Source organism: Zootoca vivipara, chromosome 12, assembly GCF_963506605.1.
Source record: "Zootoca vivipara chromosome 12, rZooViv1.1, whole genome shotgun sequence".
In the NCBI taxonomy this organism is placed as follows: domain Eukaryota; kingdom Metazoa; phylum Chordata; class Lepidosauria; order Squamata; family Lacertidae; genus Zootoca; species Zootoca vivipara.
In genome coordinates, this window is record NC_083287.1 from 17,536,285 (window position 1) to 17,562,661 (window position 26,377).

Genomic DNA, 26,377 nt, shown 5'->3' on the forward strand with positions numbered 1-26,377 from the left:
GGACGGAGCGAAAACGTCGCTGCGTTCACAGAAGTTTCTGACAGAGGAGGGAGGATTCCGCCCGCTCGCCTCACTTTCTGGAGTCGCCGCGGCCGCCTGAGTCAGCTTTATCCAGAATTGAGTGCGGGCGGGCGCACAGCAAAGCCCAAGTTCCTTGTTCGCTGGCAAGGGCACCCGCGGTGGTCAAGGATGGCGGCTTCCGTGGGACCCTCCGCAGCGGCGCGCTCGTCGCTGAATCCCACAGGGACATTTTTAGAGGTCTCCCGTTTGCTGCTTACCTGTGCGGATAACTAGCATCAGGTGAGGGGGTGCGGACGGGCCCGGCAAACAACAATGCCGAGGGTAGTGAGACGGCTTGCGCCTGTGTTGTCTCCTCGCGGAGGCCGCCGGGACATGACAGCGCGTCTTGGTAAAAGCTTTTGGACCATGGATGAAAGAGCTGCGTGTAGTGCCGCGGGCGGGTAAGGCAGCGATTGCCTCGACGTTGTCCTGTTTACACAGAGTATCGGTTTGCCCATGTTGCGTTGGGTCAGCTGCAACCAGATCTCTCCCTCCGGTGGGGCCAGTTGCTTAAAAATAGCAGCCGTGAAGCCCCCTGTCTTGCATTTGCTTCTGCTTTGTGGCCTTGCCATTGTGCCCATTCGTTGCATCAGGGTGTATATATAATATAATATGAAGCTGCACCTCAGTGCTCCTATTGAACTGTGAGAAGCATGCTTCTGGCCTGCTGTGATAGGAAGCTTTCCCATCTGCAGCATGCCTGGTAGATCTTAATTTTGAAGAACCTGTTTGTGGTGGCAGGCACCACACGCAGATTAGAGAGCCTGGGAGTGATAATAAATTACGAGAATCTCTGTGGATATGCAGAGTGCATTTCCTTTTCCACTGAATTTGTTATGGTGCTTTCAGGCCAGAGAGTTAAGATCTCCGGGTACAGATGTCAGAATGAATGCAAGCAACAGAAAGGCCCGGAACAGCCATTTTAGAAATAAAGTTGTTGCACAAGCAAAAAACAAAAAATAAACCAAAAGACTGGGGTGTGTTAAAGAAGCCCGGGGAAACAATCTGGAACACTACCAAGATATCCCAAACCTGAACGTTTATATCAGGTATAGAATGGAAAGATGTGGAAATCCTCTAGAAATCTTAAGAATCCACCTTTTAAAGTATGGAGCAGATTATTAGTTATGATTGGGGGAGGGGAGGAGGGGAAAACCACTGCTTTTCATAGCTGCCAAGTATCCCGTATCCGCCGGGAAAACCCCTTTTTTTCTTACCGTTTCCGGCGGTCTCCCGTTTGGCGGAAAATCCCGGCATTGTCCCTTTAATTTGCTTCTTCCCGGCGGCCATTTTTCTGGTGCCGCTTTGCCCTTCTATGGGCACCAGAAAATGGCGGCGCCGGCGTCGGAAGTCGCTTCCGCGCATGACCGGAAGTTGCGTGACGCGACTTCCGGTTGCGGTTTGCCCTTCTATGGGCATCAGAAAATGGCGGCGCCGGCGTCGGAAGTCGCTTTTACGTGTTTCCGGTCATGCGCGGAAGCGTCTTCCGGAGCTGGCGCCGCTATTTTCTGGTGCCCATAGAAGGACGAAGCGCCACCGGAAGTTGCGTCACGCAACTTCCGGTTATGCGCGCGCTGCCGATCCCGGATCTTTACGATCCGGACTTGGCAGCTATGCTGCTTTTGAAAAATGTTAAATAACTAAATTCACACCAAGAGAAATTCAGCCTTGAAGAGTGCTTGTTTTATAGTAGACAGCTGTTTGAAAATACTGCCCACAAATTTACAGTATATTCCTGCGTATAAGACTACTTTTTAACCCAGGAAAATCTTCTCAAAAGTCGGGGGGTCGTCTTATATGCCAGGTCGTATTTCATATGCGGCAAGTATATCCCAAACTCTATATTTTAACTGGAAAAGTTGGGAGTCGTCTTATACACCCAGTCGTCTTATACGCCGGAATATACGGGTAATTGATTATCTGCATATCAAACTGCATAATTGAAATGCCCCCACAGCACCAAATGGGAATCAAGTCGATCCACACACTGAATCTACCTTCTAAGTACCGTAGTTAAAATTGGTTTTCAAAGATCCCAGGATATCTGGTTCTAAGGTATTCTAAAGAATCAGACTGGCACACTCTACAAAATAAAATGGAATTGGATCTTAATGCAAGAAATGTAGATTCTTTTTTAAGGTTGTGGCTTACTGCACCACTCCTATTTAGTTCCTGTTTATTAGGATTCCTTCTGTAAACTTTTGCCTAAGCAGTCACTGGAATAGGAAGTGTTTTTAGACTGCAGGGGTTGCTACATCAAACTAATTCTAGTTCAATCTGGTGTGCAGATCTGATGATTTTGGATGCCTTATAACATGGTGTTTCAGGTTGTTTTAATAGTAAAAATGGGTACTGGTTAGGAAGGGTTAATAAAATGTTAATATTGCAAGGGTATTGGGTCTCATTACTAAATAATGTTCTTAAGTGTATGAATGGGAAAGGTTTTGGCATTAAAGACATGTGTGATAGCTAGTGATGCTCCTTTTGTTCAACCTATATCAATGTTTTGTTCTTACACACATTTACCAGCTTCTGAGTAGACATATACAGGATTGTGCTGTTAATTCCATATATTTCAGTTAGATTTCTGTGAAGATAGATTAACGGCTTGTATAATGAAAGGGCAATGGGGTTGCTGCATTTACCGTAATACAACGGATTGCTGTTACCGGTTTCATGCCCGAAACTTCCCTAAGCTGAGAAAATATCTCTTCAAGCCTCTTCATGTGACAATGACAGCTGGTTCAGCAACTGGTTGTTGTCTAGTCGCAACAGGGTGGGCGTGTCAGCCACACTTTTTATTTATTATTTTGATAAGCATGAATTAACATGCAATTCACATAAGTGACTCATTGTTAATATCATTTTTAGCAGAAAATGTTAATACATATTTAATTTGGTGATTACAATAAAAAATATTGGTACCCCACTCCAGTTTTCAAAACACTCTACAGTACTCTTTATTGTTAAACTCCGTAACATATTGTCTACCCTTAACATATACTTCGAAGCTTCAAAGCACATGCATTTCAGTAATCCTTGAGTGTCAGCCAGGCGCAAAAAAGGGCGCCCAGACTTTTTGAGGTGCTCGCAGATGAAGAATCTTTAGGTGCAAAATGCACCTGTTGCCCTGCTAATTTTGAACCATAGCACACTAGGGATGCATCCCTAGAGAGGGCATTTCACATACATCTAACTGAGAGCATGTTCTTAATATGGGGAGTTTAGGGATGCAGAAGAAGGTCTTTAAGGATGACAGCATCCTTTGGGCTAGAGCATCTGGGAAAAGTCAGTCCCAAGCCATTTTTTACTTTTAACTAAACACAAGAACTTTGAATCGCGTCCAGAAATGGCTCGCCAGCCAGTATAGTGACTAGCTATGTACCCTACAGCTGGTCCTAGTTAGCTTCTTGGCAGCTGAATTTTGAACATACTGAAGTTTCCGAGAAATCTTCAGAGACAAACCCAGAACAATATGTTGTGGTAATCTAATCCGAGGGGTGGGTGGGTGTTGAGTTACCATGGTGTGGAGAACAGCCAGGTTTTATCTCTGTTTGCTTTTCTATATACATAAGATTGGACTCCATGGATGAAATCTTAAGCATGGTTCTGGGACATATGAGAAAATGTTGTTAAGGCTTCAATGCTTAATGTGCATTTAAGAGAGCAGCTACAGCTTCGTAAGCTGAAAACGTTAAGTTCAACTCCAAGCGTGCTTTTACTTGGAAATAAGTTCCACTGAGATCATTAAAAGTATACTTAGGATTGGGGTGTGAGTGATAGAATCGACATCTGTGATGATAATATCAACTTCCAACTGTACACAGATGAGGAAGAATCATGTATTAAGAGGCAAGAACAAAGGTCTGCTTAGTTCCAAATCCTGTTTTTTCCCATAGTGGCCATTCCAATGCCTATGGGATGCCTGCAAGCAGGACAGCAGCCACCAAATTGCCCTATCCTGTTGCTCCGCAGTAACTGGTTTACTGAGGCATAATAACCTCTGATCCTGGAAATAGTATAGAGCAGGGATGTCCAACCAGTAGATCATGGGATCCTTATCATGTACAAAAGGTTACAGGGGGGGAAGCAAAAAAGACTCTGTGCAATCCTCCCCCCCCAAAAAACAACAACTCAACAACTCTGGGCAACCCACCCACCCCACGCACGATCCTCCTCCCTCCAATGACAACTTGGGAGTTGGCTATGCCTGGTATAGAGCTATCATGCTTTTAGCCATTGGTAGCCTTCTCTTCCCTGAATTAGTCTAATCCAGGCATCCCCAAACTTTGGCCCTCCAGATGTTTTGGACTACAATTCCCATCTCCCCCGATCACTGGTCCTGTTAGCTAGGGATCATGGGAGTTGTAGGCCAAAGCTTCTGGAGGGCCACAGCCTAAACCTCTTTTACAGCTGTTTAAGATGGTGACCATCATCATCACATTCACCCCCACACAGTGATGCCCTATTATTCATCTTTTGCTGGTGGAAAATAAAGGCTGGAAGGGATTTTAAGGCCATGTAGTTGAGTCCACGACATGGCTTCATGGCTTCTCTCAGCTTCATGGCACTCAGTCCCAGGCATCTTTCTCTGATGCTTTTCTAAAAGCAGTCTTTGCAAGGTTGCAATGTTGAATGAAAAACTGGAAAGTACCGTATAATGGGGAACTGAGGTGTGCCACTCAGTGTTTTTTCCTCCAGTTGTTTCCTCGCTTAAGATCCCTTTCCTTATCTACTTCCTCCCCTGGGGAAAATATATACAGTCATACCTCGGTTTAAGGATGTTTCGGTTTGAGTATTTTCAGTTTAAGTGCTCCGCGGACCTGCCTGGAACGGATTAATCCACTTTCCATTACTTTCAATGGGAAAGTTCGCTTCATGTTAAGTACAGACTTCCGGAACCAATTACACTCATACCTCGGGTTAAGTATGCTTCAGGTTGAGCACTCCGCGGACCCGTCTGGAACAGATTAATCCACTTTCCATTACTTTCAATGGGAAAGTTCGCTTCAGGTTAAGTACGCTTCAGGTTAAGTACAGACTTCCGGAACCAGTTGTGTTTGTAAACCAAGGTACGACTGTACAGTACTTATTATTCGTTTCTTGAATTTCTATCCTAAGCAGGTCTTTTTCAGTCTTTTCTATCCCAAAAAGGGTCTTTATCGGTCTTTTCTTGTGCTGGTAAAAAAAGAGCAGCTGGGGAGAGAGAGAATTTTGAGTACAACAGCCAGAGAAGAGAGTTTAGCAGCAGTACTAGTCCTCCGCTCAAGATTGCAGCTTCCTGAAGCTGATTTAAAATCAGTGGTGGTGAGGATAGTAATGGTGCTGATTATGATAATGATAGTATGAATACACACAGGTGTGTGTCACACCTGAGTTTCAGCCTGAGACTCAAAGTGACATGGGTTCATGTTCTAACCATAGGAACACAGAAACCTTGTACCACCCTGGACACAAAAGTTGTTGAGCTGCTTTATTTTATTTTATTTTTGCCAAAGTTGTTGAGCTGGTTTTGAGGGAAATCGGCAAAAACGACACTGCTGACATAGGTTGCCATACGTCCAGATTTCCCCAGGCATTTTGACGATTTCTGCCTGGACATTGCTCCCGGCTGCCGTATTCCGGGTATGTTCGGGAAATTCCAGATATATGACAACCTTAGGACAGCCCAGTGCTGATAACGCCAAGGTTGCAGGTTTGATCCCCATATGGGATATCTGCATTGCAGGGGGTTGGACTAGATCAGGCATAGGCAAACTCGGCCCTCCAGATGTTTTGAGAATATAATTCCCATCACCCCAGACCACTGGTCCTTTTAGCTAGGGATGATGGGAGTTGTAGTCCCAAAACATCTGGAGGGCCGAGTTTGCCTCTGCCTGGACTAGATGATCATCAGGATTCCTTCCAACTCTACAATTCTACGATTCTAAGTCAGACCATTGGTTCCTCTGACTCGGTGTGGCCTACATTGATTGTCAGCAGGACCTCAGGTTTTCAGGCTTTGAGCCTCTGTTTCCATTGTGCAAAATAGTAACTGTGGCTCGCCGTACAAAGTTACTGTGAGCATAAGCAATAAAGGACCTGAAAAAGATCTTTTGAAACTTAATTTGCTACATAAACAATTGACAGTAGCACATGCGAATTGTGAATCCGCCCGACACCACTGTAGACACCAAAAAGTCCTTTTGGGATAAGACCAGTGTGCTGCAGGAAGCTATAGCTGAAATGCGAGAGCTGTGTTCCAGGTTGCTTAATCGGATTAAAACACTGTTTTGTAAGTAACTTGAAAGCAATCTTTACATTTTTCTTTTAAATCTATCAGACACCCAGATGAGGACAAATATCCGTCTATTCGGATTGAAAACCAAGCCTTTTTCACTAGATTGTTGCCTGTCAGAGGAGCTGTTGAATGTCCTTTTGAAATGGGGTTTGAAGAGGTGAGTACCTTCAGATGGGACATTTCCATATAAAACCGCCTTTCCCAACCTGGTGCCTTCCAGGTGTTTTGGATCCTTCTGGCGGGTCCCTTACTGTGAGAAATGAGATTACAGGGAACCAGGCAGAGGGCCTTTTCGACAGCAGCGCTGGCCCTGTGGAATACCCTCCCATCAGATGTCAAGGAAACAAAGAACTACAGTGGTACCTCAGGTTGTGAACTTAATTTGTTCCGGAGGTCTGTTCTTAACCCGAAACCATACCTAACCTGAGGCGCGCTTTTGCTGATGGGGTCTCCCACTGCCGCCACGCCACCAGCACGCGATTTCCGTTCTCATCCTGGGGCAAAGTTCTCAACCTGAGGTACTACTTCCGGGTTAGCGGAGTTTGTAATCCGAAGTGTTTGTAACCTGAAGCGTTTGGAACCCGAGGTACCACTGTACGCAACTTTTAGAAGACATTTGATGTTTTGTTATATTCTTGTATGTGTTGGAAGCTGCCCTGAGTGGCTGCAACCCAGCCAGGTATTATTATTAATATTATCATGGTCATGGTCATTATACATTTGGCACTCTTTCCCCCCTCACACTTTACCCTGATGTATGAACAGTGTGGGAGCAGGGCCAGAGCAGGGTATTACAGTGTACCCTCTGGTTACGGATTTAATTTGTTCTGGGGGATCGTGCGCACCCTGAAAAATCCGTAACCAGAGGCGCCGCTTCTGCACACACGCACGGCACGATAGAGCGCTTCTGCGCATGCACGCAGTGTGCAGAGCGCTTCTGTGCATGGACGTGCGGCGAAACCCGGAAGAATACACTTCCGGGTTTGCTGCGTTCGTAACTTGAAAGTTGCATATCCAGAACGGTACATAACCAGAGGGTCCATTGTATATCTGAACCATATTGCCGCTAACACTCAAACAGGGCCATGAGTTGTTTCTTCAGGGATGATAAAGCACTAAGGACTGCAATCCCATATCCTTAGCCCTAGGAGTAATCCCCACTAAATTCCGTGGAACTTGCATGAGTAGATATGCCTAGGATTGTGCTGTAAATAATTCAGTCCAGTACAAAGCCAAGTGGAGGTTGTAGTGCTGGGCTTTTATTGCATCTGGATACAGAAGGCTTGTCTTTTGTAACTATCATTTCAGGGGGAAAACCCAACTCGTTTTTCCTAAGGACGACACATCGATTGAGCAGCTGCGCAAAATCTGAGACCTAATTGCAGGGGAGAGAAATAGCCGATTGAATGGATCGAATACAACCAAAATGTCAGGATCCTCTCGGAGAGTAGCAGACATGCAGCCTGTTGCACATCGGCCGCCGAGAACTCTAGATTCCAATCAGGACCCAACTGCTCAGCCTGCTGTCATGGTAACCACTTCAGAACTCTGTTATGTTGAACAATGAAATCGTATGTGTAAATTTAAGTTTCACCCTCGAGCTGAGTTCTATAATTCTTCCCGGATTTTATTACGTTCCCTAATTCTTCCCGGATTTTAGTCCGTTTCCCGCTGTTCTCCCAAATGGAGAAAAATCCCGGAAATCCCCTGGATTTCCTACCTGCCAGGGAGCCTCCATTTGGTGTGCCGCTCTTCCCATGTGTGGGAACCCGAAATCGGGCAGAGTGGCACCGGAAGTCGCTTCTACGCATGCCCGGCGGCCATCTTGGTGGTGGCTGCATGGCGGCGGCCGTTACCAAGATGGCTGTCGCCATGCGGCCACCACCAAGATGGCCGCCGGGCATGCATAGAAGCGACTTCCGGTGCTGCTCTGCCCGATTTCCGGTGCCCACACATGGGAAGAGCGGCCCCGGAAGTTGCTTCTACGCAACTTCCAGTTCCGCGCCGCTGCTGATCCCGCATTTTTCAGCGGGAGACTTGGCAGGTCTGTTAATATGTAACAAAATGAAGTCACACTCAGGCCGGAGAACACGGGGCATTTCGTGATTCTTCCCATGTGTTGTAAAGTCCAGATTCAGAAAGTTTGTCGCTCAAACCGAAGCATACCTGTTTTGGAGTTACAAATGACGCTGCTTTGTTTTGCTTTCTCTTCCAACTGAAAGAGGCCCCGACTCATACCATGGGGTGATTCACTTCCAGATATTGAGGGGCCAGGCGTGGTCTCTGATGATTCTTGAGTACTCTCCGATGGTCTTAACCAGAGATCCGTGACTGGCATAAAGTTGTGCTTCCCAAAGGGACAGGCAACCAAGAAGGCTGTGTCTTGTTTGCCTTATATTTGACTGTGGTTGACGGTTCCAGTAATCCAGTAAATGTCCCTGTGTTTCACATGGCTCAGATCTGGGCCTGCTGCTTGGACTCTGCTAGAGCCACACTTCGAGCAGTAATATTTGTCGCTGCCTGTACGTGGGTCGGCTTTTGTGCGCATTCAACCTTTAATCCAGGGATGGGGAACCTGAGGCCCACCCAATGTTGGTCTGCAATTCTTTTCCTCCATGACCATTGGCCATCCTGACTGGGGCTGGTGAGAGTGGGGAGTCCCAACAGCAGGTGGAAGCTTTACCCATTCCTGTTTTTAACCTCTCATTATCCACACCAGCAGGATCGTCTTAAGCATACCTGGCGCCATGGTGCGACGGATCCCTCCGGCGCCCCCGCCCCGTTTCCCAGCGCGGCCGGCGGGCGCAGCGGTGCTGCCACCTGGAGGGCCAGAGCCCTGCGCAACCCAGCCTGGCCGTAGGGCCGGTCCTGGGCCAGGGGGCGCTACCCGCCCCCTGTTGCGACGCCCCTGCGCGTGGCGGAGGCGGCCCCAGGCCCGCGCGCCTCCGGAGAGCAGCTTGAAGCTGCTGAACAGCTGAGAGGTGCGCCTGTGGCGCCGCCGCCCCTCTCAGCGGGCGCAGCGGCGCCCTGGGTGGCCGGGTGGCCCCGCGCCACCGGACCTGGGCCTAGAGACGGTCCTGCACACCAGTCTTCTTCATACATATCTAGACCATGATCAAAAAGAGGGCAAATACCACATCAGCATGTGTACCCAGCAGAACCACTTGGTATTTCTCTTGCTTTAACAGAAGGCCCATTTCAGGACTAATGGAAGCGATTCTCTGGTTTGCCTCCATTTTTTTTAAAAGGTTATGCTTGTGCAGAAGCCAGAGGAAAGGGGTGGGTGGCAGGTCTTTCCTGCCCCCCCCCTGCTTCCCAGAGTGCTCTATAAGCCTCTCCCAAGTGTTGGAACTCCTGAATGGGCTGGGCTGTACGGTAGTAGGAAAGTGGATTGCTAAAAATTCGGCTAAAACAGCTCTACTGCTTTTGGCTATCAGCTCTCCCCCTCAGACCCCCAAATCACAGCACATCCTATTCAGGGGGGTCCCCTAAATGTCAAGAATGGTGTTTCGGGGTGCTGCCAGCAGAGGAGAGGTTAGGAAAGTCATGTGCTACTTACCTCCTTTTGGTGCTTCTCCAGATTCCAGTTCTTAGTAGATTATGCTCCTCATTCCCATGTGAGCATAATCTACTAAGACCATTTAGAAGAACAAATGACCAGAACTTGTTAGAAAATCTGTTTGAGGCAACTGAAACGAGACATTTCCACCCCCTCCCCCCATTTCAGACATTTGAATCAATCTTCTTGAAGACACTTCAATCAAACTTTCTGCATGTAATGGTATATGAGAACCCTAGTTTACAAACGAAAGCTTTGGCTTGCATCCCAATCCAAGAGCTGAGCAAGAATGCTCATGAAAAGCTGATCCAAGCAAGGAAAATGGACAGAGGTAATAAGTTAGATAAGATTTGGATACCTGACGATATTAACCGGAGCATTTGTCCACAAGTAGGCATATTTCTATCCATGTACAAAATAGACCGAAGGGGAAGCATTTCAGAATTAGCAGCTGCCAAGTATGGGGCATTGATGAGGTTTTTCTTTAAGAATATTATTTAACATCTAAAATAAATACTGCCCCAATCCCTCAAATTCATATGCAGCTAAGAATTACTGTTTAGCATCTGTGTACACAGAAAACAAAGAGTTGATTTGATGTTGAGTCCAAAACCGTTGACTTGATCCTCTTTAAGCAGCTCCCTTTTTGTCATTGGCCTGGTTCAATGCCTAGCCAAATGTTGGCTTAGCACAAATGGTGTGGGCTCCCAGAGAGCTTCTGATAAACCCTTTGCTCTTCCCCAGTTCTTTTTGCTGCTGTGCTAAGTCAGCTTTGTCTTATCATGTCAAAACATGGGCTCTGCTATTGAGCTACATCCGTCTCTCTCCCCAGGTGCATATCTACTTCAGGTACCTAATAAAAACTTTCAGGTTCTATACCAGATTTGCTGTCAAATGATTTGCCGTGATTATTTCCCTGTCCTCTTTGGGAAATTGCTCCTGATTTCTGGTCTGCTTAGGCTGCAGTCCTGTGCATGCTTGCCTGGGAGTAAACACCAGTGACTTTCTTCTTAGTAAACATTCCTGGGATTGCACTGTTATAGCAAGCCTGGGTAGCTCAGTTGGTTGGAGCGTGGTGCTGATAATGCCACCGTTGCAGGTTTGATCCCCATATGGGACAACGACGTGTTCCTGCCAGGGGTTGGACTAGATGATCCACAGGGTCCCTCCCAATTCTGTGATTTTATGAATCAGATATTCACATGTTCCATTGTAATTGCATTGTTTTATTTTTTCAGGCTCCCTGTTGAACGAACAGGACATGCTGTTGCTGGAGCTCCTGAACTGGTTTAAATGTGATTTTTTCCAGTGGGTAAATAACCTTCCGTGCAGCAAGTGTGGGGGCCAGACAGAATCTAAAGAAAATTTGTCGCCTGGCGATGACGATCTGAGATGGGACGCGAGTAGGGTTGAAAATCACTTCTGCAACCATTGCCAATTCAGCAACCGGTTTCCAAGGTTTGTATAGGGCGTAGGTGGGTTAACAATTTGATCTGTGTTTGAAACGGCACGCTCAGTACAGTCGTACCTTGGTTCCTGAACGCCTTGGCACTCAGACGTTTTGACTCCCGAACGCTGAAAACCCGGAAGTGCGTGCTCCGGTTTTCAAACATTTTTCAGAAGCCAAACGTCCGATGCAGCTTCCGATTGAGTGCAGGAAGCTCCTGCAGCCAATCGGAAGCCGTGCCTTGGTTTTTTGAATGGTTTCGGGAGTCGAACGGACTCCCAGAACAGATTAAGTTCAAGAACCAAGGTTCCACTGTACATTTTCGGGAAGACACTTTTTCACTTATTTATTGACAAATCCGCCATATAGCACGTGAGAACGATAGTGCCCTTTGAAGCAGTAGCGTGAAGATACTCTTAGCCCTGCATTCTGTTTTGCTGACAGGTAGCATAGAAGAATAGATTTGTCACTCAACTCCCTCAAAGCCCAGCCAGCTTAACCCAATGGTCATGAGTGATGGTAGTTGTAGAACCTTTGGCCCTTCTAGATGTTGCTGTACTACAACTCCCATGATCCCCAGCAAGCATGGCTAATGTCCAGGAATGATGGGAGCTGTAGTTCAGAAACAGAGGGCTGGCCAGAGGTTCAACCACCCATTACAAGATGGGTTCAGAAGCACTGTCGTCATTCAGATATCCCGTGTTTCAGTCTGAATAAATGCAAAATATCAACATACCAAAGTTAGTTCTGTTGGCTGTGTTTTCAGCAGAGGTTGTAAGATGGGATGTACTTGGTCCGCAGTTACCATACTTTTCTGTGTATATGACTAGGGTTTTTTAAAAAACTAAAAATAATTTTTAAAAAGGGGGGTAGTCTTATACATGGGGGCAATCTCCCCCCATTTTCTTAATTTTGAGTCCTCAAAAATAGGGGGTGTCTTATACACGGAAAAATACAGTACTCAGTTTGATAGTAGGAAGGGATTTGGGGGTTTAAAGCAGGGGCTAGATCACAGAAGAAGCCTATACATTACCACTTTATGTACTACATTTGTGTATTGCTTCAACGTCATTGCACTCTAAGTGGTTCCCACCTCTGTGAGCGTATTTTAATAATGTAGCATTTCAAAAGGTTGGCAGCTTATGCTAATGGTTTTAGGTATTCATGGCAATGACGGCAACACCCCCCCCCCCTTTTTTTTTAAAAAAAATGTGCACAGGTACAACAATCCCGAGAAACTTTTGGAAACTAGGCGTGGCCGTTGTGGAGAATGGGCCAACTGCTTCACCCTCTTCTGCAGAGCTGTGGGTTTTGAAGCAAGATATATTTGGGATGCAACAGGTATCATTACAACACTCTCTCTCTCTCTCTCTCTCTCTCTCTCTCTCTCTCTCTCTCTCTTTATAGCTTCCTGAGATGGAGGAGGTGCCTTTACAATGTTGGTTACTTTCCTCTGGCTTTTCTCTCCTGCAGATCATGTGTGGACCGAAGTTTACTCCTCATCCCAGCAGAGATGGCTTCACTGTGACCCTTGTGAAAACGTCTGCGACAAACCCCTCCTCTATGAGATGGGCTGGGGGAAAAAGCTCTCCTACATTCTGGCATTCTCTAAAGACGAGGTAGGGGAGGCGGTGTGGATCTGAAATAAAGGCGATGCTTGCAAGGGAAAGTTTTCCCTTTAAGCATTCTTATAGCAGTTCAATCATTCCTTGACATAGGAAAGAGGAGCTCTTTCCTGGAGTAGTTCCGATATTGCAGTGCGCGAAATTTTGAGCTACTTCATAGCCAGTGTGGTGTGCTGGTTGGAAGGTCAGACTAAAAGGTAAAAAGGTAAAGGGACCCCTGGACGGTTCAGTCCAGTCAAAGGCGACTGTGGGGTTGCGGCATTCATCTCGCTTTCAGACTGAGGGAGCCGCGGCGTTTGTCCACAGACAGCTTTCCGGGTTATGTGGCCAGCAGGACTAAACCGCTTCTGGTGCAACGGGACACCGTGATGGAAACCAGAGTGCACGGAAATGCTGTTTACCTTCCCGCTGCAGCGGTACCTATTTGTCTACTTGCCCTGGCATGCTTTTGAACTGCTAGGTTGGCAGGAGCTGGGACCGAGCAACAGGAGCTCACCCCGTCGTGGGGATTTGAACCGCTGACCTTCCGATCAGCAAGCCCAAGAGGCTCAGTGGTTTAGACCACAGTGCCACCCACCTCCCTACCCGGAAGTTCAGACTAGGCCCTGGAAGACTAGGGTTGAAATCCCCATTCAGCCACGAAGCTCGCTTCCGACCCTCACCAGCTCTCAGGAACCTACTTTGCAGGGTTTTTATAATATGCAGATGCAGAGAGCCCTGTACGTCTCCATCTTGACTTCCTTGGAGCAGGGAGTGGGGAGATGGGATATGTATATATATAAAAAAATCAAATGCTGTATGTAATACTTCGGAATTTCACCCCCCCCCCTCTTCTTTTCCAACTCATGCTTTTCAGGTTGTTGACGTCACCTGGCGCTACTCTTGTAAGCATGAAGACCTGCTCCCACGGAGGACCCAGGTCAAAGAAGCAGTCCTTCGAGAAACCATCAATAACCTTAATAAAGTGGTGGGTCCCTTTATCTTAGCGCAGGCTGGTTAAAATTGCACAGGTATTGAAACGTAAGCTGCCCTTGAATCGGGGACTCAATCAATCAATAGATTTTTATTGTTTATAGCCAGTGGCCATCACAATATAATACAAGCACAAATCACACGACCGCAGAATGAAAGACGTTACATGCACCAGACCAAGACAAATCTACATTGTCCAGAATGTCTCCCCACGTGTTGCAGTTCAAAGTTGTTAATAGAGGGCAACACGTTGTGAAATATTGTTTCTGTTTTTTATTATCGTTTTTTGGGGAAATGACTTTTTACATGGATGAAATGACTGTTACAAGACAATGGAATCATGGTGTTGGACCTTTGCCATACGAGTATCAGCTTGTGACTAGAACTGGGTGATATATCGATGAATTGTCTGGAACTGGTATGGTGTTAAGCTGGCAATGCATTGTGTCAGTTCAAATGGCCTGCAGGTGGCGAAGGCACAGCCAGGCAGAGCCTGAGAAGGTTGCAAGCAAGCACCTTCTCAGGCTCCATCTACCTGCCTGCTTGCACCTTTGAGGATGTCGCCTCCCCCTCTGACTCACATGAGCTGGTAGGGCTGGGAGATCTATCTTGGCTGCTGCTGCTTCTAAGGCGGAGAGGAAGAAGCAGCCGAGATACATTCCAGAGTCGGACGCCGTGATATATCAGCATATATCGTAGTATCTAGCTGCTGATAACATAATGATGTTGAAAAACATATTGCCCAGCCCTGCTTGTGACACCAGGGAAGCAGGCAGCACGAGTTGGGGGCAGAAGGGCACCTGCAACTAGTTGGGCCTGCAATCTTCCAGGCTTTTTTCTGCCACCCTCAGCACATCCATTTGAAGGAACTGCCTATGTGTACAGTTGAGCATGCTGGAATAATGCTCTCTGAAATTTTGGTTTTGGCTAGTGGCATATTTTCTACCAAAAAAAAAAGTCCATCGCTGTTTTAAAACAGTTACAGTTTTTTTTATTATTACACTAAAAGTGCTTGGTTCAAAACTGCCACATTGAGTCTCATTTTACAGTTCTCTTTCCAAGGCCCATGCCAGTTGTGAGGTGGTTTCAGGTGGCTTACTAGCCACTTGGGATGCAGGTGGCGCCGTGGTCTAAACCACTGAGCCTCTTGGGCTTGCTGAGCAGAAGGTCAGCGGTTCGAATCCCCACGACGGGGTGAGCTGCTGTTGCTCTGTCCCGGTTTCTGCCAACCTAGCAGTTCAAAAGCACGGCAGTGCAAGTAGATAAATGGGTACCGCTGTGGCGGGAAGGTAACTGGCGTTTCCATGCGCTCTGGTTTCCGTCACGGTGTTCTATTGTGTCAGAAGTGGTTTAGTCATGCTGGCCATCCATAGGTCCTTTACCTTGCCTTACTAGCTGTGCCTGCCTCACCACTGCAATCTGGCAGGTGCCTATGAATCACTTGGTATTTTAACATTCTCACAATGCCCCACAATGTAGTGCAGTGATGGTGAACCTATGACACGCGTGTCAGACGTGACACGCAGAGCCCTCACTGCTGGCACGCGCCCCATCGGCCCATTCACGCTGTTGTTGTTTTTTCCCCTCCATTTTTTCTCCCGCTCCTCCTACAGCTTGTCTCCGCTACAGTTTGTCTCCACTGTTAAAACCCGGATCCTTTTTTTTTGTTGTTGTTCCTGGTAGCCAGAGATTGGTTTTTTTAACCCTTTCTGTGCTGGTTTTTTGGCGCTTTGGCAAACTGTTGGTGCCGCGTGTTAGTTCCAGCGAAGGTATTAGTCGTCATTTATTTCTGTTCTCTTTCCCCCCTAAAAAGCGCAGCAGCTTTGGGGCACCCCCCCAAAAAAAAACCTCCAAAACATGTCAGCAGCTCCCCCCCAAAAAGCTCAACAACTCTGGGCACTTTGTGATAAATAAGGGGTTTTTGGTTTGATTTGATTAAATAATTAGTTTTTTGTTTATTAAATACAGTTATATATTACAATTATACATTTTTGTTATTTAAACTATAAATATTGTGAAATTGTGGATTTTCTTCTCAAAGTGACACACCACCCGAGTTATGCTCGGTTTTTTGGTGAATTTTGACACACCAAGCTCAAAAGGTTGCCCATCACTGATGTAGTGTCACTCTGGGAAATTGCAACAATTTGAAAACGGCATTTCCAAACTTCCTGATGCTGCTCAGGAAACCTCTCAAGGGACAGAGGTGAATGGGAGCAACCAACATAGGGCAAGAGTCAACGTAGGTGCAACGTGTTGGGACCCTGTGTCCTGGCAGCTGTCTTAGGTTGTAATAATAATAATAAATTTATTATTTATACCCCAGCCATTTGGCTGGGTTGCCACTCTGGGCAGCTTCCAACGCATATAAAACATAACGAAACGTCAAACATTAAAAACGTCTGGATACATGGCTGCTTTCAGATGTCTTCTAAAAGTTGTGTCGTTCTTTATCTCTTTGACATCTGATGGGAGGGCGTTCCACAGGGAGGTTGCAGACCCTGACTCTACCTGTAAAGGAAATTGATGCTTTGTTTTGTAGGATTATCAGCAACAACAACAACAAAAGCAAACACACCTTCCAAATATTTTGTTGTTTTTATACTATTGCTTCCAACTTTTTCTGAATTGTACATTGAAAGGGCTGTGTTTACCATAGGTAAAGGTAAAGGGGCCCCTGACCATCAGGTCCAGTCGTGTCCGACTCTGGGGTTGCGACGCTCATCTCACTCTATAGGCCGAGGGAGCTGGCGTTTGTCCGCAGACAGCTTCCGGGTCATGTGGCCAGCATGACAAAGCTGCTTCTGGCGAACCAGAGCAGCGCACGGAAACGCCGTTTACCTTCCCACCTGAGCGGTCCTTATTTATCTACTTGCATTTTGATGTGCTTTCGAACTGCTAGGTGGGCAGGAGCTGGGACCGAGCAACGGGAGCTCACCCCGTTGCAGGGATTCGAACCGCCAACCTTCTGATCAGCAAGCCCTAGGCTCTGTGGTTTAACCCACAGCGCCACCTGGGTCCCTGTGTTTACCATATATGGGTAGAATTGTTCGAGGCTTACATGAATTGTGACTGATATACTGTAGCTTGAATTGGGCCTTTCAATTTAACATGTGAGGCTCTGCAGGGAACAAAATAATTGATCCAGGCATTATCCTTCCTTGAATTTTCTCTCTTATGTAATAAAATGTTAGAGCTCAGCAAAACGCAGTGAGTTGGAATAAGATATACAAACCTTGTAAATCCAAAACTTAATTTCCAAGTTAATTATAAAGATTTGATACTGGTCCAAAGTAGTGCGAAAAAGGTTTCAACCTGCTTTCCTGTTGCCCTTATGTTCAAACGGTGCATTAATACCAGGGTGGATAAAAATCAATGATTTTTTTAAAAAAAAATCAAAAAAATCGGATTTTTTTGATTTAAATCGGATTTTTTTGATTTAAATCGATTTTTTTGATTTAAATTGGATTTTTTTTAATAAAATGCTTTTTGAGGAAAACATATTACCATCCAAAGGTTATTCCATCATGAAATAAAGATTAGTTTTTTTAATTATGTAGTATAAGGTTGTATATGTTTAATTTTTGGGGTAAATAAATTCCATTAATCCATTCACCTCTTCCAGAGGTTTTTGTAAGATTATTGGGCAGTTTCTCTGCCTACAAGATATTATCACAGGTGCTTGGTTTACTTTTGCAGTTCTCAAAGCTGAATTTGACTCAACAGAGATCACATGCCTCTTCTTCACAGCAAAAATGTTATAACATGAACAGAGTTGAGAAAAAGACCTTAATCCTATTGTTCTACAAACCTATGAATACAGAAGCAACCCCTTCAGTGCTAAGTTTCAAGAAGTTCAATGAATAGAATAGAAACAATATTTTTCTGATTGTTTGGACAGTATTTAAGTTTTTCATGTGTAGGCTGGGCTGACAGTCTAAGTTTCTTAAAATATATATATATTGTTTTTGTTTAGCCAAATTAGTTAACAAACATGGATGTTTGTTTAAGCAAATAACATTTGCTGAAATGTTATTGTTTCTGTTGAATAAATCTATTTAAATTGTTATTATTAAGGTAATGATTATTTTTCTCCTTTCTAAGTACAACAGTAAAGTTGTCCAAATATGAATGATTAACCTATTAAACTGGGGATAAAAAACTAATATGAAAAGTTGTTATTCTAAAAATCTTCATCTACTTGCATAATAAAGTTATACCAGCAAGAATTAGTCTTTATGATTTAAATCAACTATGATTTAAATCAAGCCTTACTGACTAGTGATTTAAATCGTGATTTAAATCAGTTTGATTTAAATCAAATCCACCCTGATTAATACAATTTTACGCCTATGGTTATCTGGCCCATCTGCAGTGGTTTCTGACATTCAAAGAGATTGTATTGAAATAAATGATTTGCATTTTTTAAAAAAATTGTTACACCAGGGAGAGTGGTAATACAGTTGAAATTAAAAAAATTTTTAATCATTGCTTTCTGAAATCACAGAGACAGCAGTCTTTGACGGAAGGAAGGAGAAGGGAGCTCTTAGAAAGAATAATTGTGGAACTTGTTGAGTTCATTTCTCCTAAAACCCCTAAGCCGGGAGAACTTGGCGGAAGGGTATCAGGATCAGTGGCTTGGAGAGTCGCCAGAGGTGAAATTGCTTTGGAGGTATTTAATGCATCGATTGGTGATCATTTTAGAATTCTTAGTTTATGGTCCAGTTGCAGCTTATTGGCTTTAGGGCCTCAGTCCAGAGAAAGTTAATCATGCTGTAATTAGTCATGAGTTACTTGTCCTATTGATTTCAACGTAGTGATAGTAATACTTGTTTTAGCCATTATTGAGAACAAAAAGAACCCGAACGCCCACTGATCTATATATAGATGGAAGCAATCGAAAGTAAAGCAGGTAACTTGTTAGGATAAAAGTAATAATTCACTCCAAAATTTGTTGTCAGCTGTCCCAATTACATCTGCTCCGGGCAATCAAAATAGATTTGTTTTGTGGACATCAAAGCAAAAGTGCTAGGGTTTTTGTTTTAATCCTAAAGTGCTAGGATCAATGATGGCATTTTATCATTGCATAGCAGGGTATTGCCCTACGTATTACTACTACTACAACAACAACTAATAATAATAATAATAATAATAATTTATTATTTATACCCCATCCGTCTGGCTGGGTTTCCCAGCCACTCTGGGTGGCTCCCAACAGAATATTAAAAACACAATAAAACATCAGACATTAAAAGCTTCCCGAACAGGGCTGCCTTCAGATGTCTTCTAAAAGTCAGATACTTGTTTATTTCCTTGACATCTGATGGGAGGGCATTCTACAGGGCGGGTGCCACTACCGAGAAGGCCCTCTGCCTGGTTCCCTGTAACCTTACATCTCGAAGTGAGGGAACCGCCAGAAGGCCCTCGGAGCTGGACCTTCTACAAGAGCTCTATCCCGCTTTTTGATTGAATTGTCCTCTAGGCAACTTGCAATAGATAGTGATTGCACGCATAGAGCCCAAATGCATAGAGCCCACAGCTGTTAGTCACCTGCCTGAGGGATGGGGCCAGAGCAATCTGCCCTTCAACTCTGCAGTCCCAGGGAAACTTGTCTGTCCATCCTGGCTGATGGATGGGGGCAGGTGCACCTCCTCCTTGCCATCATGCCATTTCTGAGAGGCCGAGGTACAGCCTCCCAGTGGCCCTTGGCATGTTCTCTTCCACTTTAATGTCATTGACTTTCTGAAGACTTGATACCAAGGTCTCTGATTCCCTCCTATGCCCCCTGGTATCCCCAGAGCCCCCCTTTCACAATTTAGGCATAGCAAAACACTCCTAGACGAGACAGTTTACCCTGCTAATGTTGCGTTCTCCCTCTTCCTATTTAACATCTAGTGTTGACTGGTGCATAGGATATAGAAGTGATACAGTTACAGTCATACCTTGGTTCTCGAACGCCTTGGTACTTGTACGTTTTGGCTCCCGAACACTGAAAACCCGGAAGTAAATGTTCCGGTTTTCAAACGTTTTTCAGAAGCCAAACGTCCGATGCAGCTTCCACTTGAGTGCAGGAAGCTCCTGCAGCCAATCGGAAGCCGCGCCTTGGTTTTCGAACCGTTTGGGGAGTCGGAACGGACTCCCGGAACGGATTAAGTTCGAGAACCAAGGTTCCACTGTATTACTCAGAGGGTTTTGAGTCTGTTAATTTATTTTCACTACATACACTTTGTACACAGTCTTACTGACCAAACCCTCTTGCAGTTTAAAACGGTGGTGTACCATCTAAGGTATATGATTCAAGCGGGGGAAAAATGAATGAGTAGGAAAGAGGGGTGTAATGAAAAATGGTGGTATCGATTTTGTCATGTTGTTACATAATGATCTCAGGGACAGTTCTGGAAAGGAGCCCAATACCCAGCTGAAGCGATGTTGCTTCCCCTTCTCCCTCACTGAGGTGCTCACATGAAGAGCGGCTAACATGCGGCGGTTCTGGGCGAAGATAAACTAGGTTTACTCCATTACTAAGCCAAACCACCTTGTCGGTTTCTGAAGATGGCAATCAGGCAAGAAGATTGCTTCCACAACCTTCTTATTCTTCCCTGGGCAAGAACTGTCAAATTGTGCCAGAAATTCGCCCAGCAAGTCCTTTCTCATGTGGTTGCTTCTTTGACCCTGGCATCATATTGCTGGTTATTTTGGCCCTCCTCGTTAGATTGATCAGGATGAGGTTAAGGGGAAAGTACACTGAATAACAGGAAATATGATAATGGGTGGACTCAGGTGATCAGTCTTCTGAGATATCTTTGAAGTCACCCCTAGAATATACTTGCGTATGTGTGTGTGTCTGTGGCAGATATTTATTATAAGTAATTAGGGGACTAATAAATATCTAATGAAAACCTAATTTGTACCTTTGGTCCTAATAGAGCAAAGAAAGAATTTTTATTCCAACTGGAAAAGAAAAGGCCTCTAAGCTTCTCCACCTTCGATACAATATAGTAGAAGATTGTTACGCACGGATATCCAATAATAATGAAAAGATTAGTGGCTGGGAAAAAGGAGTATGGAGGATGGACTCTATGTGGAGAAAGGTTGAATCAGACTGGAAAATGGTGAGTATTGTACCAAGGAAAGTTATTTTATAAAACTTATTCGTTCTAAGTGTAATCATCTTGAAGCTGCAAGGTTTTTTTTTTGTTGTTGTTTTTTTTTTTTGCACCAATGCTTCTGTGGATTTTTGTGTATTCAGCTTGAGTTGGTAAATATTAATGTCCAGCTTCAGATCAGATTGCCGGATGACCAGAGTGGCTGGGAATAAAAAGCAGTGTGTCTTTCAAAGCAGGATGGTAGAGTTGGCTGAAGATAACAAATATCTGTTCAGATATTAAACCTTAAATCTGACATTTCCCATTCATAGGTGGACTGGTATAAGAGCTTCCTGTAAAAAAAGAAATCCTGACTTTCCATAAAATTATTTTGTCAGCTTCACGAAAGGGTCTTTACATTATATCCTTTTTCTTCATTGCACACGAGTAGGTAGAATTTCCTAATCCAAAGTGTTTCTTCGCCATCTGCAAAGCACCAAAGTACAGTGGTGCCTCACTAGACGAATTTAATTCGTTCCATGGGTCTATTCTTATAACGAAAAATTTGTCTAGCGAATCCCATAGGAATGCATTGAATTTTTTTTTTAAAAAAAATTGCCCATAGGAACGCATTAATTGAATTTCAATGCATTCCTATGGGAAACCGCGATTCGCTAGACGAATTTTTCGTAAAACGAATTTGTCTAGCGAGGCAACCTCCGCTAGAAAAATCCTTTCTTTAAGCGAAAATTTTGTCTTACGGGGCAAAAGTTTGTTAAGCGAGGCACCACTGTATGCCAGTCAGCTTGCATTAATGAAGGTCCTACCAAGCTCATTTTCATTTCTAAAGAAACTAAATAGCAGTTGGAACATATGCTCACAAATCTAAGGAAAGGAGACTGGCAGATTACGATATGAAGAAAGCATTGGGCATAAACAGCAAATCAATTCCACAATCAAATCAAAATGATGTATGAGAATTCTGCAAAGTATTATTATGTACAGTATATGTTTCAGTAATGAATCGAGCTATTCATACATGTTAAAAAATTCTGTCCAATAATGTATGTTTGCTCCAAAATAAGTCCCATTTTGCCTAAACACACTTGCTAGCTAGGGAGTAACTCTCATTGAGCTCAGCGGGATGTAAGTTGAATTAACATACATAGAATTGTCATCGGGTTCATACTTAGACTCCTTAGGTTTTGCTTTACAAGATTGTAGCTATAACAAATATCATTTTTTTAGTGTTTTATGTGTGCATTTTGTTTCTAAATAGGTTTATTTAGCTCGAAAAGAAGGATCATTATCTGGTTACATCTGCTGGAAGTTTGAGTGTGGCTCAGTTGGGCTAAAAATTGACAACGTTTCAGTCAAAACGAGCAGCCAGACATTTCAGAGTGGAAAAGTAAGGTGGATGCTGCGATCTGGCAACACTGTAGTTGATGTAAACGGAGGCAAGTGTGAAATTTCTAAATTTTTGAAAGTGCGCTTGCAAGCAAAGCTAGAGCAATTAAGATTGATTTATGTACAGTATATTATTTTAACTATGCATTACAGTGGTACCTCGGTTTAAGTACACAATTGGTTCCGGAAGTCTGTACTTAACCTGAAGCGTACTTAACCTGAAGCGAACTTTCCCATTGAAAGTAATGGAAAGTGGATTAATCCATTCCAGACGGTCCGCGGAGTACTCAACCTGAAGCGTATTTAACCCAAAGTATGAGTGTAATTGGTTCTGGAAGTCCGTACTTAACCTGAAGCGTACTTAACCTGAAGCGAACTTTCCCATTGAAAGTAATGGGAAGTGGATTAATCCGTTCCAGATGGGTCCGCGGAGTACTTAAGCCAGGCATCCCCAAACTGCGGCCCTCCAGATGTTTTGGCATACAACTCCCATGATCCCTAACTAACGGGACCAGTGGTCAGGGATGATGGAAATTGTAGTCCAAAATATCTGGAGGGGCAGGCAAAGTTTGGGGATGTCTGACTTAAACTGAAAGTAGTCAAACCGAGGTGTACTTAAACCGAGGTATGACTGTATCTTAATACTGTTAATAATGCTTATTCATCATCACAACAGCCATGCAAAGTAAGCCACCGGTTCCATTTTACAAACGTGAGACTGAGTGATAATAGCTGGCCCAAGGTCACCAAAAAAGGCAGCGGCTGAAATCGAACTCCAGGTGTTTCTTACTTACAGTACAATCCTACCCATCTTTCCTCAGAAGTAAACTCTACTGTTCTCAGTGGGGCTTACTCTTAGGCAAGTGTGGGTAATATTGCACCCCAAAGCTGTAATCCTAAACCCACTTAATTGGGAGTGAGCATCATTGAATGTTCGATCAAGCACCTATGGGATGCTACTGGTTTTTTTAGATTTTGTGGATTGAAAAGAGGAACATATACAATTCTGAGCTGCTCTTTGTTGCATATTGGGGAGGTGAACCTCCCTTGCGCCACCCTCCCACCAAGGGCTGCATTCCCTCAATGTGCGTTTACCTTCCCGCCAGAGCGGTACCTATTTATCCACTTGCACTTTGAGGTGCTTTCGAAGTGCTAGGTTGGCAGGAGCAGGGACCGAGCAACGGGAGCTCACCCCGTCACAGGGATTCGAACCACCGACCTTCTGATTGCCAAGCCCGAGGCTCTGTGGTTTAGACCACAGGGTTGTTGTTGTTTTTTTGGTGTTTTTTTTTAAAAGGGTATCGCCCAGCCCTGGTTGGAACTGCAGCAACTGAATGAACACATGAGATTTCCCCTTCAGAACCTTTTTTGACCCTGTCCTGCCCTCTGCTTAACCCCCTCCCCTCCAAGGATGTATGGACATTGTTTGGTTTCATAATTCTCTTCATCCCCTCCCCCCCTTAAATCCTTTGCATGATTGCACATTAAAGCAGCATGTCCGTATTCCTTTAAATGTGCTTGTTTTGCTTTTTCTAAATTGCTTCCTGTCCTGGACACAGTGTTGGCCCATCTAACCCATCTCCACCAATCTGGAATAATTTTTGGCATGATAAACACACACACACACACACACACACACACACACACACACACACACACCAATTTCCAGATCTTTACAATGCAGATCAGATTTACATTATATATGACTCTGACCTGGGGGGTGGGGGTGGGACCCAAAGAAGAGAAGCCTTAAGTCAGTTTAAATGCTAACATTCAATAAGCTTGTGTCTTGGGCTATACATTGGAACAGGCATCGCAAATCCCTATTTGATTTTAGTATATCTAGGATTTTTCCTGAAGCAGATAAAGCATTAAAAAAACCCTATGAATAATAAATTAATTTTGACAATGGCCCATACAATTATCATTAAACAAAAACAAATTTGCAGTGTGTCTTTCGCACTATCCTTCTAAAATCAATGTTTTATATTGGTATTTAATACATTTTGCTTTTTTAACAAAAATAATTTTTTGTCTTTCCCTTCTTTGTAGATAAAAGTCTTCATTCTTATCCCGGTATTTCCAACGTAACAGATGTTATCTTGGAAGCTGAACTGAGTGGAGGGGACGGTGATATTGCATGGCAACACACACAGCTATTTAGGCAAAGTTTAAATGAGGCTGAGGATTGTTTTGAGATCATTTTAAAATTCAGTGATCTTTGAATATCTGGATAGATATTTACAGAAGACATCTGTATCAAGCAAGGACTTCTGGCACAAAATATAAAAGAAATATATGAACTACATGAAAAAGTCTTGTGCAAAACATTGTATCTTACTTATGACTGTTGAGAAGAAACAAATTTTTGTTAATGTAAAAAGTAAAGAAATCCTTGAAACCTAGCACCAAATAGTTACATATCAAAGGGAAATGATGTATCATTTTGCATTTAAAAGGCAAGAGAAATTAAGTCTGCAATTCTATGCACGTTTACTTGAAAGTAAACTCCATTTGACAAAGTAGGAGTTACCTCTGATTAAACATGCATAGACTTAGGTTGCATATAATTGAAAATTAATATTTTCTTATGTTCAATCTGTACTGAAAGTTTTTTTTAAATTACAACTGAATGAAGATTTTAGCTTCTTTCAACTTTGGATTTTGGAATTTGTTAAAAATGCCTCATGTTATGTTTTGTGTCATCTGTTTGCTCATAATTTTATAATAGGCAATTTATTGCAATACTAATATTGAAGTAAGATTATGGAACTGCAGAATGATTACTAGCTCCTGATATCATTTTTGCTTGAATTTATTAGGCTTTCTAAATTGAAACTTTGTAGACAAAATAACTAATTTTGATGACTGTTAAGTCCTCCTTAAATCTCCCCAGATGAAATTTTATATATATACCGGTATATACTAGAACTAAATATTTTGGAGCTTGGTTGGAAAAAATAAAGGTATTTTGTCCCCGAAATCCTGTTCTGGCCTGTGATTTTAAAAGATACATTTAAGGTAGGTTATCTCAAAGGATGGAATTTTGATAAATAAATAAAAAATCTCTTTTTTGCTTATCTTGTACTGCATAAATTTGGATTTACCCAGTTTCTGTAAAGCTGCTACTTCTGTTACGTTGCTTGTAGTCACTCAATAAATGTCGTCTTGGGCCAGCTTGATGCATGCAGAACAGGCTCTCCACTGAAGTTATTGCAAAAACTTTTGAGAGGGCTCCATGCCTGCCACAGATCATTGGATACTTATACTGGCTTTTAAAAAATGTTATGCCACAATATTAACTGGCTGTTGTTTTGATGCCAGTCCAACAGAAATGAATGGGGATTGATTGCATCAGAGCAGGTTTTGGTGGAAGGTACACTAAAATTGCTGCATTCACTGTTTTACTATTAGCTTCCTTCCTTAAGTTGCTGCAGAAAGCTTTGTTCTTGCACACTTGCTTGCTGAGTAGATGAAATGGCCCTGGTCCAAGTCTCATTGGACTCGTGACTCATTTATCCGTTGATTTCAAAGAGACTTAACCATAGCTAAATTCAGAGTCATGGGTTCGAGTCCCACCTTGGAGGGAAAGATTCCTGCATTGCAGGGAGTTGAACTAGTTGATGCTTGTGATTCCTTTCAGCTCTACTATGATTCTATGAAACCAGTGTGAAACTAAAGTCGATTATAGACATGTATATAGGGATGTAGCCAACTAAGTTCTACTCCGAGTAGACCCATTGAAATTAATAGATCCAAGTCATGTCCATTTGTTTTGATGGGTCTACTCTGAGTATTACTAACGTTGGATACAACCCAGTATCTTGGCATTCAAAAGGACGGACAGAAAGTTAAAAATGATCCTCCATATTGCATAAGTGATCATAAGGGTCTAAACATGTTTTGCTTATTATATTGACTTTCTAAAGGCACACTAAAGCT

General features: G+C 43.7%; 1 protein-coding gene across 1 annotated transcript; it reads left to right on the forward strand.

The window, feature by feature from the left end:
* Nucleotides 1-50: 50 nt before the first annotated feature.
* NGLY1 (N-glycanase 1) lies at nt 51-25,631 on the forward strand. Its single transcript, XM_035129663.2, has 12 exons — nt 51-300; nt 6,383-6,497; nt 7,649-7,871; nt 10,068-10,230; nt 11,138-11,357; nt 12,566-12,687; nt 12,820-12,965; nt 13,828-13,938; nt 18,451-18,615; nt 20,870-21,055; nt 22,308-22,485; nt 24,488-25,631. Exons 3-12 carry the CDS (start codon nt 7,767-7,769, stop codon nt 24,658-24,660), a joined length of 1,569 nt encoding a protein of 522 aa, XP_034985554.2. The 5' UTR covers nt 51-300; nt 6,383-6,497; nt 7,649-7,766; the 3' UTR covers nt 24,661-25,631.
* Nucleotides 25,632-26,377: the final 746 nt, after the last annotated feature.